Consider the following 19,109-nt stretch of genomic DNA (forward strand, 5'->3'; position numbering starts at 1 on the left):
CGGGGAGACGTCAGATGCAGCGCCGGCGCTGTGGTGGGGCATTCGAGGGCCGTGCCCCCACTAGCGGTCATTGATGCCCCTCCTACAGGCCATGGCGTGGCCCCCCCAAAAAAATATCCCTTTTAGTTATTATTTTAATATTAAATGTTCAAACTGTAACTTAAATAAAATAAAATAAAAAGAATGGGGAAAATGCATAATTTTGGTTGTTCATGGCACGTTACTAGGCTTCGTCATGGTGAATGCTTATTGGTCGCCAAGTAAACTTGATACATTTGATTTGCAGCACGCGGCAAAATCCATTTCAAGTTGAAGAACAGTTTGTCCGTCTATATTATAGACAGTTGTTAGCAGCTAATTTAAAAAAAAAATCTAAAAAAAAAAATGGATTTACGAAAATGGTTTAGACCTCCGCAGACTCGTCAATCAGCAGACTTAGATACTCCAGCCACGACCACCAGTAACACGGTCTATGAGAGCCGAGCTGGCGCTTCTTCTGCAAATGCTAGCTCCGGACAACCGCCAAAAGATTTAATACGCAGACATTTGTGTGATGATGTCCAACTCATTTTATGAAGAAAAAAGCCTTAAGTTTTCAGAAACATCTATACGAAAAAACTTTGTCTGATGGGGACATTTTTTTTGCCAGTTTTTCAAAGCTTCAAACTGATTCAGTGTTTTATTTTTGTCGTCGTAATTTGTTAATTATTTAAGTATAAAAAGGCCTATTTTAATTTGCTATTTATTGTAGGCCTATTTTATGCAATTCCTTTTTTATTTAGCCTATATTATATTTATATTACCTTATTTTCTGTCCTGTTCTGTTGTTTAGGGCTACTTGTAATAATAAAAAACATAGTAGCCGCAATTCAAATAAAACTAACCAAATAAAGATAAAACAGCGCGCGTTTCCCAAAAATGTAGGCTGAACTCGTAGAACTCGAGAATAGGCTACGTGCTACGTATTGTTAACATCATAGTCGCTGGTCCATTCGCAAAGTGCTAAAAGAGGAACAGAAGACAGCGCTGAAATTTGAACTACGGCTATATCTAGAATGTTAGCTCGCAATGATCTATATGGTCATATATATATATATATCGTAGTTCTAGTTGTCAGCGAACGCTCAAGTTAACCTAACAGTAATCGTCATCTGTTGTGTATTTAGAGGAATCAAGACAGGCTAAATCTTTAAAAATAAAAAAAAACGTCGAATAAATAGTAATAGCCCCAGAACAATGACACGATTTCATCTGTGTTAATGTACTTTTTGGGAACCGAGTAAATTGCGCTCAGGCTGTCCTGGGCTAAGATAGGCTATCTACATCCCCATCGGGAACAGATTCCTGGAACAACAGAAACGACAGCAAATAATAATATAAATATAATATAGGCTAAATCAAAAAACATAAAATAGGCCTACAATGAAATAGCTATATATTTTTTATACTTTAAATAATTAACAAATTACGAGACAAAAAATAAACACACTGAATCAGTTTTGAAGCTTTGAAAAACCGGCAAAAAAAAATGTCCCCTTCAGACAAAGTTTTTTCGTATAGATGTTTCTGAAAACTTAAGGCTTTTTTCATCATAAAACGAGTTGGACATAATCACACACAAATGTCTGTAATCAGAAGACTAAAAATCACAACAAAGCCACTCACCATAGGTTTCATTTTGTAGTTTTTGATTTGCGTAGAAGCAAATTTTGTAGAACTTGAGGAGGCGGGAAATGGAAAAAATAAATACAGAAAATACGAACATTCAAATAAAATAATTTCTTTAAACGCCGTTTTTTTTTTCTTAGGGTTTCAAACTTTAAATATAAAGCAGTGGTTTTCAACCTGTGGGCCGCGGTGGATGCCAGGTGGGCCGCCAAACAATTGCTCCGCGACTGCCGAGCCCCATTTTCACGGTGCCAGACCGAGTTATTTTTCTGTTCATTGCATTCAGGCTGTGCATCGAAATCGTCACAAAATCAAAACCAAATCGCTTTATAGCACAAAACGGCCCTGAAAGCAGATTGCAGCGCAGGGCTGGCCTCCAGGTTCACACACTCTGTCTGTGATCTTTTTTCAGCCCATGTTAACGGATCAGAGCGTTCACAACTGCACGCGGTATAAAAGGCTAGAATAAAAACGTGCGAAAATCTAGCACATGAGCATTGTATGATTGCACAGGACGCAAGTGAGAGGAGACCACTTTTAAGTGCGCATAGTGTACGAGTCTCACACAGTGCGAGAGCAGCGTGTATCTGAGCAAGCACGTCTGGTTTTGTAACATAGCAAAGGAAATCTGATTCGCGCTCGCGCATAGTAGCGTTACATTAATGCTCTCTCTGCTTTGCACCGCTTAGTATACACACTGCGACACTCTGAACCTGTATAATGTATAACAATCTATTTCAACACCTGAGGCACCTACAATTAATCGCTCCAATGCATTCCCTGGGCACGGGATTTATTTATTTAGGCTATATTTCTTTGCCATAAATCTATAAATTTTGCCTTTACTATAGTGATTATTTTGACTTATGTCTGTTCTAGAGACGTTACAACCCAGCTCGTTTCACAATCATCCTATGCATTTAGATAGATCATTGGAGATTAAAATTCTAGATTAAAGAATTGCGTAGAATCGTCATTCTATAAATAGATCATTGGAGCTAACTGACTCAGTTGCGCGTATCCGCGAGTTGAAAAGTTCGGCAAAACAACAAATTTCAGCGCTGTCTTCTGTTCCTCCTTTAGATAAAAACCCAAGTCTAAATCGTTCATTGTCATTCTATATTAGATCTTTCAGATTTAGGTCTGGATTTCCATGCTACTATGATGTTGCCAATGCGTCAAAAAATATTTATCAAACGACAGTGCCCCCACCGCCGATGATCCAATGCCCCTCCAGTAGATCTGCTCTCGTCACAATTCTAATAATAATCTTGGAGCTAACCCCGTCCCATTCTAACTGACTCTTGCCGTACAGCTCCCACGGCTCTCGGCCGCCGCCCCACTCGTCACAATTCCGACTCTGTCAAGATGTATGGCGTACTGGCGTTACATTTTCAAAATACTATACAAAATAATTAATCAGAATACTCCAGTATCTGCTCTCCTGCAAGATGTATGGCGTACTGGCACTAAACGCCAAAGAACTCCCCGCTCAAGCTCGCCGTCGCTCTCTGCAAGATTAACGATGGCAGTTTGCACGCACATCTACTAGAAGATTTACATCTGTCAGACAGGTTGCTGACGTCATCAAGCTTAGTTTGAGTCTGCGCGTCAGAAACGGAAGTGCTAAAAATCGCTAAAAATGGGCTTCACTTGTCTCAATTGAGTTCTAATGGGGTCGCTTTGTCCATTTCTTTTACTGTCTATGCTCTGCACACTTTGAGCTTCAAAACCGCTATTGAGGAGTCTATGGGTGACGTCACAGACACTACGTCCATATTTTTTTTAGTCTATGGTTGTACCCTTCGAAATCCTTCATTCCATAGCCCTTTGAAGCACTTTGGTTTTGAACGACCCTTCAATATGGCGGCCATGATTGTTTTTACTTCAAAGTGCCCTTTGGAGAGCGATATATCTCGTTTAGAATGCACCGATCATAGTACAGACTACACACGTCAATGGATATAATAGGATTGTTAAAATTGTTGCAGGGTATTTTGGGCTTATATATATATATATATATATATATATATATATATATATATATATATATATATATATATATATATATATATATATATATATATATATTAATAACCATGCATGAACATTTTCAGGCCTAAACACTAATTCCAAACATATATATATAGGCCCTATGTATTATTAAATGATTATTATTATTAAAGAACAATACGACTAAGGTAAAAATCCTGTGCGCAGAACGTGTCCACGGGAAGTGGCATGTCTGGTCCCCTCACAATATAATCATGTCCGAGTTAAATAATTAAAAGTTGTTAAGCGAAGTTTCGCAGGCGAAAGTTTTTCCACCCTCTAAATTTCACTATACAAGTATACATCAACCTTAAAACTGAAGGCTGATGGTGTGTGTCAATACCTCATTGAACGCGCTACAAGATTAGGCTGTTTCTTCATGAACTGGAGGCTAATTCTCCATGAACTCAATGAAATCGCTCCACCCTTCTGTCAAATCCGCTACCTTCTATGTAATTCTCATCCTGGTCTCCTTGAAGCTTCACAGTGCAGCTGGAGAAAGAGGTGCCACAAATAGTTAAAAAGACCGTCACAAGATGGGTCAGGGTATATTCTGGCAAACTGTTTACCAATCACGTTTCTCAATCTGCAAAGCAGACTGTGGTACACCACTACCAACACGCGATGGGTAACTCGCAAAGCACAATGTTCCTTCCTGTTTTCCAGCACAATACCATAGAAAGTACGAGGTTTGAGAAATAGAAGGTGGGGCAACAGTTAAAACATTTCAAAGTTAAAGTTCATGCAAACAGATATTAATAGACAAGTTTCAGTCAAATATTTATGGTTTAGGCCTATAGCAAAACCCGGTGTTAAAGTAGAGTTAAAAAAAATTATATTTGGAACATTAGAATATTGTATCCAATATGCTGTCACTTCTGCGTTTTCATTCCGGGGCTAAAGAACACGATTTTTTTAGGGATCACATAGTTATGTACAATAACAATATAGGCCTACAATAAAACACGATATAAGAAAAATCAGAGATGGTTTAAATGTCCTTTGAAATAACACTTAGCGCTTTTATTGGTATAGTGGTAATTTTTTGTAGATTATTACATTTACATTTAGTCATTTAGCAGATGCTTTTTTACTTACTAATGAGGACAAAAGAAGCAATCAAAAACAACAAAAAAGCAATAAAATGCTATGATAACTTGTCAAGTCTCACTTAGCCCAACGCAGTAAACGTAGCAAGGTTTTTTATTTTTTATATAGCCTATATAAACACACACACACACACACACACACACACACACACACACACACACACACACACACACACACACACACACACATAGTAAACATTTTAAGTGGGTCTTTGAAAGACCCATTATTATAGACAACAATTCAATGACCAATTATTAAAGACAGACACTTGAATTTATTCCTGAATGAATCAGAATCTTGAACGAATAGATTGAATAAAAGGCTTTTTTCTTAATACAATGACTTACTGCCACCTAGTGGCAATATCACTTTCATAAGTATCACAATAGGTCTCTCTATCATTTCATGTTGTCATAACGTATTTCTGTGTTAAAATGTTGTATAAAACATTAATCTCATTTCATTATACAGTTGTAATTGCTATGTAGAGGCATGTACAGCCGTCTGGTCAGCATTAAACTGGTAATAGGCCTACATCTAAATCAACTTCAGACGCAGCTTCTATCTCTGAAGGCTTGATTAATACTGATTTACCTGGTAACAGCCTATTGTTATATTACATGTATTCTAATTTAACATTAACATTTAAGAATTTAACATTAAGTATGACATACAAATTTAGGCCTAATATGAAATTATGTTTAAATGGTAAAAAAAAACAACAACAGTTGCCCATAATGGGAAAGTTCATTTCTGACACTGATAGAATCATCTCTGGTTTATTTCTAGTTTTGAGTGCAGGTATGAAGTAAATTCATTAGATAAACGAATATTTCACGGGTAGGTTGCAGAATTTATGCTTTGGGCAAGCCATTCGTTAATCTGGCTGTTTGATAAAGAGAAAGAGACTAAATGTAGTAAAAATAAAACGTATTAAGTATCCGTAGAAGCGGATGACTATTATTATTATGATTATTATTATGATTATTATGATTATTATTATTATTTTTTAAAAATAACTATTTTTGTGTTGTAATGTTTGGTTGACCAATCAGCAGAAAGGGGCGTTTTATTCCCGCCCACATGTAGAGATCCGATATTAAAGCCATTTATTAATTTCCTATCCCTGACCATAAAAACGACAAATGAAGCCGAATTCTTGATTTTTCGTTTTGTTTGAACAAACGAAAAAAAAAAAAAAAAAAAAAAAAAAAAACATTTTTCAAATATCAGTATCAAATTTAAAAAGACTGGGATGATACCCTGATTATATCCTGATTTATCACATAGACGACAATCTTCTTTAAAGTCATCAGTTATTTTCCTGTCAATACATAGTTGCTGAATATAATTTTTAACTCGCTGCCTTTCCAACCTAAAGAAATAGGCAGAATTCTGCTCATCCTCCTCTAGCCAATTCAGACGAGATCTGATAAAAGCATGGATTTACAGTATGACGCTTATTTTAACTTCAACCCTGATACTACAGTATGTTGTCATCAGAAATCGATAACTGAAGAACGGCACAACAGTAGATTAGCTGATGCTAAGGATCAGACATAACACAATGAATATATTAATTTGTTTTATTTGTACATATTACAATGTAACTGTAAAAATAATGTAAATATGTAACCATAGTTCTGTACATATTAGTGTATATTGCTATGGAGATCTTAAATTTCAAAGTAGAGGTGTGCAATAAAGGTGTTCTATTCAATGAAAGTGTGTCAGGTAAAATACAATTACAAACATCAGTATGTCTGTAATTACCTTTTTAATTACATTGTTACCTTTAAAATTGTTATATTGCAAAGCAAAATATATATTTTTTTCATGCAGTAATGCACATGCATCTTCAAGAAACGTCTAAAAACACATCTCTTCCGTCTTGATTTGACCCCGGTCTCTATTCTAATGATATTTTATCAATTTTTTTTTTCATAAAAAAAAACAAAACACTCGACCCTCTATCACTTTCACTTGCACTCTCCATTCGTTTTCTAACTGCTTGTTTTTCTAAAAAGAAAGAAAGAAAAAAGAAAAAAAAAACTCCAACACTAGCTTTCTGTTTTCTTTTTAAATTATATCTGCTTGTTTTCTTTGTGTGTGTGTGTGTGTATATATATATATATATATATATATATATATATATATATATATATATATATATATATATATATATATATATATATATATACACACATATATATATATATATATATATATATATATATATATATATATATATATATATATATATGTGTGTGTGTGTGTGTGTGTGTGTGTGTGTGTGTGTGTGTGTGTGATATATATATATATATATATATGTGTGTGTGTTTTTGTTTTTGTTTGTGTGTGTTTGTGTGTGTGTGTTTTTGGTTTACCGAGACTTGTCATAGCATTTGAATTTTATAGCTCTTTTGTTGGTTTTGGTTGCTTCTATTGTCCTCATTTGCAAGTCAATTTGCATAAAAGCAAGTTACTAAATGTATATGTATTTAATAATTAATGATCTACTTAAAATTTCCACCATACCAAAACAAGTGGTTAGCGTTATTTCAAAGGGCATTTAAACCATCTCTGACTTTCCTATATCGTGTTTTATTCACTCTACCGTAACACTGGGTTTTGCTATAGGCCTAAACCATAAATATTTGACTGAAACTTGTCTATTAATATCTGTTTGCATGAATTTTAACTTTAAAATGTTTTAACTGTTGCGCCGCCTTCTACTTCAAACCTCGTACTTTCTATCATAGACATATAAATAAATAATATTTATTATGTCTATGCTTTCTATGGTATTGTGCTGGAAAACAGGAAGCAACATTGTGCTTTTGCGAGTTACCCATCGTGTGTTGGTAGTGGTGTACCTCAGTCTGCTTTGCAGATTGAGAAACGTGATTGGTAAACAGTTTGCCAGAATATACCCAGACCAAGATGCTAAGCCTTAAACGTTCAATGATTCAATGTATGAACGAAAATGCATACTTGAGACATTATCATTTAGCGTCTCTGTGAAAAATATGTTTCATGGAGAAATAGCCTCCTCTTGTGGCGTTCTCCGAAATTTCAATCAGGTCTTAGTCCGCAAACTCCATTATGTTTTGTTATGGTTCAGAATGAGTAAACATTCTCATTTTTTCTCTGTACAAGTAGCCTACACAACTAGAGAGGTTGATTTGTGCGTAACCGGCTGTTTTAGCATTTTACAGTTTCTCAGGGCTTTATATGTGGAGGCTCAAATAGACTTGCAGGCTATTTCTTATGTAACACATTTATGTTAAATTCATTGTGACTGTTAAGTTTCACGTTATAACTCACATCGGAATAATTTAATTAATTGTATAGCCTACGTCTAGCCTACATAAATTTCATAATGTAGCTATAACTTGGTATTTATGACACAACATTATTTAGGCCTAGGCTACCTGTCACTGAAAAAGACAATAATTCCAAAAAGTGCTTCATCTTAACTTAGAATTTTGATTCTACAAGCTGTGTAAAAGGTTTAAATTTTTACATGTATGAAATTCTCTCGAGTCGTGCGCTCATACAGTAAACATGTAAATCATACTTCAGGCATCCAGTTATTTTTCAATGCAGTCACATTTATTGGCTTTCTCTATGCACAGTTACTAAGCAGTCACTTGAGCTGGCAAGAAATGGTTCAAATTTACAATGAAATTCCCACAATGTTTACTAAAAAATAAATACAGGACTGAGAGAGTCGCACAGCTCAAAAATATACAAAGGCTTGGAATTAATGTAAACTTTTTAAAAAAATGAAACAGTGCCTTTTCTCTTTTTTGACTTTAAAAAGATCATATGTACATGGTTATACAAAAATACAAAATGGATTTAAATCTCTTGAAGTGAAGCATGTATGCATAATGTGATTTACTTCCTGTTTATTGTAACTGAATGAGATGAATCTTATCATTCACTTTAACACAAATATTTTATTTCTTCAATTAATTAATTATACTTTATTTTTTTAACACCCATTTGAAACCCTTTGGGGGGAAAAAGACTGTGCTTCTCCATTAATGCAGATAAAATAGGCAAAAGGTGTCTAGAAAAATTCAAATCAGAGAAATAGTCTAAGATGGATTATGATGATAAAAGAAAACCAATACAATAACTCTACTCTGTAGTGTCTTTTTGTTTCCTGTTACTTTTGTTCTTTATTGGTATGATCATTTTTGTATAATAACTTGTGCCAGTTTAAAACAGTCCAAAGCTGTATTTGAGGTAAAATAAGTATGATACAGATAACTTTGTGATTTCCCTTAATTTTTTCCCTTAATCTTTTGCAAATAAGGCCTAAGCTGACTGGTTAGCTTCACTACAGTACAGGTGACTAGGCTGATACTTCAAATGTGGCTACTGTTGTGAAAATAGAAACAAAAGACAATCGTTGCTACATATCTGAATTTTTGAGTTGTCACGAGTGTTGTTTTCATGACTGCAACTGCATCACAAGCGCAGAGAGAAAAGAACAGTATGAAAAGAAAACTGATGATATCAATGACATTTTTCCCCTAATGGCAACAATGACAGAATATGGCCTGGGTATAGAATTCAAAGCACCAAAATGTTTAACTACAGTCGTTTAACACACAGTCGTTTAAGCTTATTTGTTGAGAATGCAAGTTTACAGCTAATTTAGAAATGTTTACAAGTTCTGTATCTTCATCATCGGCTGATATACCCCTGATATGAAATATTTTTTTCTTATTTTATTTAAATAAAGCTTTATAATTATTCTTTTCCAAATTTATTAACAAAATAATTCTCTGGATAAAATATCCCATAATTAAAAATACTTTTTTTTTTTCTACTAAATGTTGCAATCTAAAAGAAGATTTCATAGATTTAGTTCTAGTACATGGACACAAAGGAGAAAAAAAGTAGTCTGTACTTCCAAAATTCTGTAGTTATAAAGCAAAGCTAATTGCGACAACCATTAGACAGGGTTGTATTAAAGGAGAAATAAGACGTTGCACACTGCAGCTCCTATTTAATGAGAAAATATATGTTAATTCTGTTAGTGTCTCAGAATATCCTGTAAGGTTTCTCTACCAGTATAAACCAAAAAGAACTCAATTCTCAAACCTCTTGGACATGACAGTACACGACAAATCAATGACAGTTCAGAATAAAGGCTGAAATATTGTGTCAATCATCTATAAATATACAGATGAGCAATGAACCACTGCTGCTTTCTCGCAGTCATCTTTCCTATATCCCACAGATTGAGATATTAATCAGTACTGACATTACATTAATCCATAAATATAATTCTATCATCATTTAAACAAAATGGCCCCATATTTATGCCTCAGTCTGTTCTTTCAAAACTCAGCTGTACACAAATAGTGCTTCCTTAGATTAGATTGTCCAGTTTCTCCACTTAAGGGAAAAAGCTCAAACTGTGTATACAGTGATGTAAAACTGCAAATTTCAACAAATCTCGCACATTTTGTACATTTACTGAACAGAGCACATTCTCAACAAATTCAAGTGAAGGTAGAAATACATTTTCGTGGAGATGTGACATGTTCTGGTGTTTTATTGCATGCTGTAAAATGATGAAGAAACTGAATTATGACCACAGTGAAAGAGCGTTCATCAGAGACGGATGACCAAAAATCGATCTTTTCACAGCATGTCACCTTCCCTTCAGTGGCACAGTGTAGGCTTGACAAATCTAGCTAATTCCTATGAGTTCTGAACTCAGAGAAGACCTCCAACTCTGAAGAGTTTCACTTTAAAAGTGAATCCATTCTTCTTCAAATGAACAGTACGCTTGATTTTAAGGGTATTCACAGAATACATTGAGACTGAGGTCCTCATTTCTTCTGCAGTCACAAAAATTTTCCATGTTGGCTGGTTAAGTAAATATACATGATGACACCTGAAAATTGTGACAAAAATACACAACCCAATTTGGGTCTTTGAAGAAAAGGTAAACTAAACACGGGTAAAAATTATTCAATTCGTTTTCGTAACAGTTGTTGGAATGCTGTTTGACAGTTTGAGATTCAGACAGCATGAAGATTCTGAAACACACATACTGTATGTTCCATTACATTTCACTAAACTAAAACTGGATTACTTTTTCCGCTTGCCTTGTTATTTAACAGTACATCCAGGTTGTATATTTCAATGTATAATTACCCAAATTAAGTCCAAAAGAACTGATGGTTTTGCAAAGCAGTCTACTAGAACCATGTTCATAACAGTTCTAGTTTTCCTTTTCTCAGAAATCTTTCCCCATGCACACCATGCTAAGAATGGCCATGGTGCGATTGTCCTTAGACAAGCATCCACGTGTAAATTTGTGATGGATGATGGAAATAGAATTTTCTATATTAAAAAGTTACCTTTCAATATCTTGTTGAAGAACTAATTTCACCTTCTCATTTTGTGAGCATAAAAGCGTGGGATTATGATGAAAATCATAGCTCTCAATGATAAATGGTAATACAAAAGGAGCTTAAAGAAATCAATGCTTTTTTTTTTTTTTTCAAATCACAAACATAAGGGGAGAAAACTAAGGTAGATCATAATGTATACACCACTCTCATACAGTTCAAATAGAATGTTTTTGTATTATAAAAGGTTTATCATTTTGCTAAGTGGTTAAAAAAATGATTATACCACTAAGAGGAGCGATCATCGTGTGGACTTCCATCTGAGTTCTCAGTCTCTCCCTCTGATATGGCCTGCATTGGGGCAGTGTACAGCCGACTCCGCGTGCTATAGCGACTGCTGTTTGCAGCAGGTGGAATTCTGGAACGGCCCTGTCTGGAGGCAGCTGACATGGTAAGTGTTTTTGGGGAGAATCCTTCACTGTTGGCCTTAGGGAATTGACTTGGAAGTGGATCTCCACTGCTAGTGGACTCCTGGAGGGGTAAGGGGGGCTCCTCTGCTTGCCTTGCAGCCTCTAATAGCAGCTCTACTTGAGTCTTGGGTGTGATGGGGCTCTTGAGGATCTCCGTAGCAGACATGCGGTAACTTGAGTCTGAGCGACTACCCTTCTTTAGCAGCAGGAGTTTGAACTCCTCACTGGATGTACTGGACTTTTTGGCACTCCTGTAGATGGGCCCTGAGGCTCGCTGAGAGCTGTTTGAAGGGACTGAGGCAGCAGGGGTGACCGGGCATACAGTAGGATTGCTGGCTGGGGCGGTTGCAGGTGCTACTCCAGGCCGACTTTTTCCACTTATCTCCCCCGAGTCTTTACGTCCCAGCACTTTCCTTTTAGATCTGCAATCATTTGGTTGACGGTGTATTTCGGTCACATAAAAGTTTCAATGATTGCATGAAATATCATCCAATGTCACATCATAAGACACATAGAACATGAGAACAAGACACAAAATGTGGCACTTGAATGTGAAACAATCATGCCTACCTGTGTATCATGGCAAACAGATCTTCAGTTGTGCGTAGTTTGTTGGGGGATGGGAAAACATTATCATCATCAGTTTTAGAGTCATCAGTCAAAGGAGAGCTTGAATTATCACTGGGAGTTGATTCTGTCAACATGCAAAGCATTCATATATCAAGCTCAAAAAGCTCTTGAAATAAAGTAATGCATTCAACAGCTTGAATGTGAAATAAGTCTAGTAAAAAAATCATGTTGAGGCTGAACAATATATCAGTTTTACTGACTGATCTGCTCATATAGTTCCTATAGTACAGTTGGAATAGCGGCCGCTGGAGGTAAAATAAAAACAATCACAAAGTGATTTGAGTTTTGTGTCATGTGACTATATTATGCACAGAATTGGGGAATAATGAATACATGTAATGTCGTTACATATTTAAAACTAAATAAGTAACTGTATTATGTTATAGTTACATTTTAAGTGATTACTTTGAAATTAAACATCATTTATTTAATTTAATATTAAAATAAAATGTTTGTCTGTACGAGTTATTGTTTTTCTATATTTATAACATATGGTACAGTTAAAGAAATGGTTCATTCAAAAATGAAAATGTTGTCATCATTTACTCACCCTTGTGTTGTTTCAAACCTGTATAAGTTTTATTCTTATGTTGAACATACAAAAAAATATATTTTGAAGAACCAAACAGTTGTTGTTCCCCATTGACTTTCATAGTAGGGAAAGAAATACTTTGGAAGTCAATGGGGACCATCAAGTGTTTGATTACCAGCATTCTTCAACATACCTTCTTTTACAATATGTTCAACTTAAGAAAGAATCTCATACAGGTATGGAATGACATGAGGGTGAGTAAATGATGAAAAAAATTAGAGATTTGGGTGAAAAACTATCCTTTTAAGCAATATCAATTGAGGGAGAAGAGTGCCTCTTTCCTGAATATTAGCACAATTCCAAAATGGCATACTGATTATATGTAATTCAAAAACAATAAGTTAATATTAAGTGACATACATTAAAGAACAGCCAGAATAGATTTCCTTGTTGGCAGAAGCAATTTAGAGTAGTTACACCCAACAATGTCTGGACATTACAAAAGATGGCTGTTTAAGAACAGTAGCAGTGGTGTAGGGAGTAAGATACGCGATCAATCCGAGCTCGGTTTACATCTTTTGCCAAACTAGTTCTACTACCATTCTTCTCCCTTTTATCATCACATATCAGGTCAGATTGCATTTATTTTCTATAAAAAAAATGAAGCAAATATTCGAAAAGTGGAAATAAAGTGCCTCTCGGATTCTTAATAACGAAGTGTTTATTGGGTATAGTGGTAGGGTTAGGTGTAGGGAAGGCATAAGGCACCATCCATTAATAAATTTAATTAATTATAATTAACATTTAAAATGCATACTGTTTTATAATGTACTACAACAATATCTGCCGCTATTTGGAGTAAGTATAAATAAGGCATCTAATTACTATTACACTTATTGCAAAGAAAATACTAACTTTTTACATAGTGTAAAGAGAATCTATGGCTATTTGCACTTAGTGTAAGTTGCATATCGACAGATGCTATTTACACTTACTGTAAGTACCATCTAATGCTATTTGCACTTAATGCAAATAACTACTGCCTTTGAGATAAATACACAGAAGACTTACATGCCTGCGAGCAACCTAGTGCTGTTTGATTACTGAATGAATCCAAATTTCGAACAAATCAGCTGAGCGAATGATTAAATTACATTCATAAATCACTTGTTCAGTTCCTTAATGAATGGTCCTTTTGAACAAATCAAATGATTCCATTACTCATACATTAAGAATGTAATATTTGTCACCACCTACTGGTGGTTTTACTTTCATATTTAAAAACATAATTTATTTCCCTCCCCATCATTTCATATTTCAGTGTTCAAAATGTTATATATTAAAAAATAATGGCATAATACTATTTATGCATTTATAATTTATTAAGTTACTAAACTTAATATGTTACAAAATATTTAAAGCATGTATTTTATAATCTGTAGTAAAATTAACCTTCCCAACCCTGGTTATGCACAGAGCCATGCTTGAGAAGCTGATTTAAAACACTGACAGAAAAAACGAGGTATGTTTACAGTACTTGTTATCGTTACCTACAGTCATGGTAAAATAAATCACATTTGTTAAGTAAAAGTTTTTACAGGACAATTACCCTTGCTGAAGTAGTCCTCTGTGTCCGGGGTCGACCCTTCTTCCCTTATGTCCTGTGAGGCACTTCTGGTTCCAACACCTGATGTCTCATAATCCTCTTCTCGGCCTTGTACATCGCTGATTGTGTATGTGTGCGATGCCTCTTGAGTTGAAACAGGCACTTTATCAGGGCTGTTGCACAGTACAAAATTGCTCCTCTGTATTTCACTGTAAGCGGGGGGCGGCATTGTGCTGGCTGAACACATGGGCTGTGCTGAGGGGTCTGACCGTGATAGCTGATTTAGACCTTGTTTTAGTCTCTCTGGTGACAATGTCAGTTGCACATCTGGGTACTTTCTGCTGTCTTGTTCTTGCTCAGGACCTTGAGATGACCTTGTCAAAGTGTCTTCTTTTTCAGAAGTAGGGTCTACAGGAGTTCTGAAAGCAGTCATTGCCCAATAAGTACCAGGACCAAGCCTCTCCTGTCTCACTTTCACTTCTTCCTGGGGAAGGGCAACATTTTCCACTGGTGGTACCTGTGATTCACAGAGTTGTACCGCAGGGGGTTTGTAGGCTGGTGGTTTCCTGTTGTGCCTGTTGCTAGAGAATGGGGCATCAGTTATTACTGTGGGACACTTGGGACGAGTTACTGGATTTGCACTGACCAGATCATACCCTTGGTTCCCTTCAGCTAATCTACAAATAGATCGCAGTTGGACTGATCTAAGAACAGTTGGAGTGATGGCCAAATGGGCTGAGCTGGGTACTGTGCTTGTTGCACTCTCTGAAGTAGAAGCTGCAGTGCGAGCCTCTGCAGCAGCGGCGGCGGCTGCAGTGCGAGCTTCTGCAGCTGCAGCTGCAGCTATGGCAGCTTTCTGCTTATTCTGGTGGAGGATGTGCAACTGATTTCTGTGAGAAAAGTGCTTGCTGTGAAGAACACTTAGGTCAAGATGACTGGGAGGTATGGCATGGAAGTCAGTTTCCCTCCTGGAGGAAATCCTTGGGTTTTGGACTGAAAGCTGTGGCTGTTGTAGGGAACAAAGTGAGGACTTCCTTTCAGGAACTTTGGGTTTTCTTTTGCCACTAGTTGGAGACAGGGGTCCTGGGAAGAAAGCGGAGGGGAAGGAAGATGTAGGTGTTTCCGACTGACTAGAATATCCACTGGAAGGGGATGCCAAGCTCACCAACTTTTCAGGGGAAGCCAGCTTGAAGTCACCTTCAGGTGGAGGAAGAGTTGGAGAAGTAGGTCTGGACCTGGGTTGACAGGCTTGAATTTCTGCACATTCTGGTGACTTGACGCATTCAATAACAGTTGTGCCCATAGCAGTGCTAGAGTTGGACAGAGACCGGTAAGGGTCATTTGATTTCAAGTCATTGTGGAGCCAGAGGTCTGCATAGTCAGCTTGCACAGCACCTTCATCCTTGAACGAATGTGTGTCTGACGAACTGAATGGAGAGGAGCAGTCAAGCATGTCCCTGACATTCTCCACTCCCCATGCGCCAAGTGACTCAAGACCTGCAGTGTCAAGGTGCCCTGTAGAATCAGCCAAGTCCAGCTGCAGTTTCATCTCCCTGGAAGACAAGGGCAGCGGCAACTCGCAAGTAATCTTTGGTTCGTCCTGCTCTAGAATGTTCACACCACTGCTTGTTTCCTTTAATGAAGAGCTACGTTTTGGTGGGGGTGGCTTGGCCTTTGGTTTTTTTAAGGAGAGACACGGTCTACCCAGTGTCCTGGTGGCTCTATACTCTGACTGAGTGTATTCACCCATGCCAGGTGCTATATTTCCACTTGGGCCACAGTCAGGGTCAATGGCTGCATAGTTGTAGTAGCTTCTGCTACCCTTAAGACCACAGTCAAAGTGCATGGAGGAATAAAATCCTTCAGTGTCAACGATGTAGTGCATTTCAGATTTCCTAGCGGATGCTTGGTCACTGAAACTCTCGTAAGTTTCCCCACTTGAATAACTGGGGCAGCTGACACCACTCTCATCCTCTCTGGAATGCTTTGGGCTGAAGTCTTGGGGGCAGGGCTGATCCTGATGGTCCTGGGTGCAGTTCCACTCACCATCACTAGCAGTACTGACCCCTGCATCATCCATCTGATCAGTAGCCGATGAGGTAAAAGAATTGGATCGCTGCCCCTGTTCTTGTGGCTTGTCAATGTGGTAGGGATCAATTATGAAGCCGGTGGTGTCATCAATGACATGGGATCCAGTATTGAGGGAGAGTTCTGAATCACAGTGTGAGGATCCAGTCAGGGGAGGAGAAGCAGCAGGTGGAAGAGTTTCAGATGTCTGCGACGGGCAAGTGGAGCTGCTTCCACTCCAGTTGCCGCTTGATGACTGGTGATCCTCTTTATGGTCCATCTGAATGCCTAGCACTCCTGTAGTGGAGGCAGAGTGGATGGGGCTGCTGAAAGTATCAGAGCTGGAGGAAATCTCACAGCTCCCCATATCAACTTTGCGTGGGAGTCTAGATCTGCCTCTCTCAATCCATGTGTGGTCAGGGCTCTCCGAATGCTGCATGCGCTTGAGGCTTCCAAACTGAAGCTCTGGCATGGCCTGGTCATCAGTGCTCTCCTCCTCATCCTTCATCATTCTCTGTCCTGGACCTGGTAGGAAGTCCTCAGCTTCATATGGAGAGAGTTCTTCATCTTCTTCTCCGTCATCTTCATCTTCATCATCATCATCACTGTCATCTTGGTCCTCATCCAGAAGCCGGCCACCCTCACGCGGTAGACTTCTGGAACGGACACGAGTGGCTGATGCTGCAGCATACACAGTATCAGAGCGATCCGGCAGGGAGGTGATGTTTCCAGTGGAGTGTGAGAGAGAGGCTGGAATTCCCTGACCCCTCTGGGCACGGATACGCCTCCGGGATGGAGCAGCAATCAAGAAGTCATCTGTCTGACAGCCAGAGTCCTTGGTGTGCAATACTCGGCCACTCAAAGAGAGCTCCTCATGCCACAATGACTTGTGTGGGTTGGCATGGATGATCACTGTTCTCTCTCTAGCCACAGGTGATTCGTCAGAATCTACAGGGAAATCAGAAAACCAATAATTAAACTAAAAATATATGAGGATAAAATTGAAGAAAATGTGACATGCAGATGATAAATGAAAACAAAAACAAGTTGCTTTGGTGAACTTGGACTTTAAATGTAAAGCATCAGTTGGTCATACCCATGTCTTGTTGAACTCGTTTGGGGATGCCAGTGATCGTTTTTCGCCTCCTGAGTTTCCGGCGTCTCTGTAGAACCGACTGTGAGTGAACAAGAGAGCACCGAGCACTGGCTTCTCTGTCAAATCCAACACCTGTGAAGAAAAATAAGATAAAAATAAGTCTCAGAAGTAGTTAAGCCTATGTCATGGATTCCCTTAGTGGGAATAGTGGAGGGTGAATTATTCCACAGTATCAAATTATTTTTGACTTAATTTTACATACATATTGTTATAATACATGATGCATTATATTGATGGTGTTTTTAGTTTGTGTTGAATCTGAAGTAATGTTGCTTACCAGAAACATTAATTGGAATGATACAGGATGAAACCACTTGAGAGTCATTCTTTATTCTCTCTTCTGGCGTGGGAAGAGGCAGGGCTTTGGACCAGTTGATCTTTTTGTCCAGGGTGGTAGGTACATTGGGAACAGGACATTTAGGCCTATGGCTCATCACTGGCAGTTCACCATCTGTTTCTGTGTTGGTTCCAGCCTAATGTGGGATGATGTTCGAAATGTTAAGCTGTACTTAGAACAAGATTAACAATTTATGATCAAATTCACAAACTGTAAACACACAGCTAAATGTAAAGACAAAATGTTATCTACAGGATCACAAAGTTTTATACAGTGGCCCAAAAAACCTTCAGACACTTTTGGAGTCACACTTAATTTTTGGATTTCATTGCATTAGAAACAACAAAAAATATCCAAAATAACAAACCAATTGGCAACTGATTCCTTAAGGGGCCAGCAACTTTTTGGTTACCTACATCCTTCAAAATAGCTTCTTTTACATTCAAAACAAGAAAGAAATTCTAATTCAAAGGCAAGTAAATTATTTCATTCTTGGGTGAACTACCCCCTTTTTTTCCTCAAAACTAATTTCGTTTTCAATGCAGACATTCATACATAAGTGAGGCTTAAGTGTCCAAATACTTTTTGGGACCAGCTGTATTAAGTAGACAGCTACATACATACATGTATTGCCAAATTCCCATTTTTCTGTGTTGATAAGAAATGCAGCTTTGTTTATGATGCAGAGACACACAGAGAGAGAAGAAGAAGAACAGATGAAAGAATCAAACATAGGCAAAGAGATGCTTTTTTTCCCTATGGTTTGCATGAAAATGTATATAATAATGTATTTTAATGAAGGCCAGGTTGCACCCTAGGGAGCAAATAATCCAGAAAGGAAATCCATGGAAAAATCATGAAACAAAATCTGTTTTACTCACACAAAAAGCAGTAGAATAGTATTCAATATTAAGCCAGTACTAGAAGGAATGATCTTACAATATCAGAACTATCTGTGATACTCCAAATGCAATATAGCATACAAATATTTCAATATATCTCAGTATAATGTAGCAAATGATACTCAGCTGTCCCACTTCACATGGTGCTATTTAACAAATCACATAAATGGTCATTTATACAATAGCATACTCTTTA

The 19,109-nt window shown here is 37.3% G+C and overlaps 1 protein-coding gene across 4 annotated transcripts in view; it reads right to left on the reverse strand.

Annotated features, from left to right (window-relative positions):
- Positions 1-8,423: 8,423 nt before the first annotated feature.
- nhsb (Nance-Horan syndrome b (congenital cataracts and dental anomalies)) overlaps positions 8,424-19,109 on the reverse strand; it is a 53,511-nt gene continuing 42,825 nt past the window's right edge. For 2 of the 4 annotated variants that reach the window (XM_042733998.1, XM_042734001.1), the window contains exons 6-11: positions 18,636-18,680; positions 17,952-18,147; positions 17,615-17,746; positions 14,455-17,466; positions 12,254-12,377; positions 8,424-12,105 (exon numbers count right to left, since the gene is read on the reverse strand). In XM_042733998.1, the coding sequence (XP_042589932.1) occupies positions 11,502-12,105; positions 12,254-12,377; positions 14,455-17,466; positions 17,615-17,746; positions 17,952-18,147; positions 18,636-18,680 (4,113 nt within the window). In that variant the 3' untranslated portion in view covers positions 8,424-11,501. The remainder of the gene's footprint in view (positions 12,106-12,253; positions 12,378-14,454; positions 17,467-17,614; positions 17,747-17,951; positions 18,148-18,635; positions 18,681-19,109) is intronic. The other 2 variants (XM_042734000.1, XM_042733999.1) reach the window with 1 other exon arrangement.

Source organism: Cyprinus carpio, chromosome B11, assembly GCF_018340385.1.
Source record: "Cyprinus carpio isolate SPL01 chromosome B11, ASM1834038v1, whole genome shotgun sequence".
NCBI lineage: Eukaryota > Metazoa > Chordata > Actinopteri > Cypriniformes > Cyprinidae > Cyprinus > Cyprinus carpio.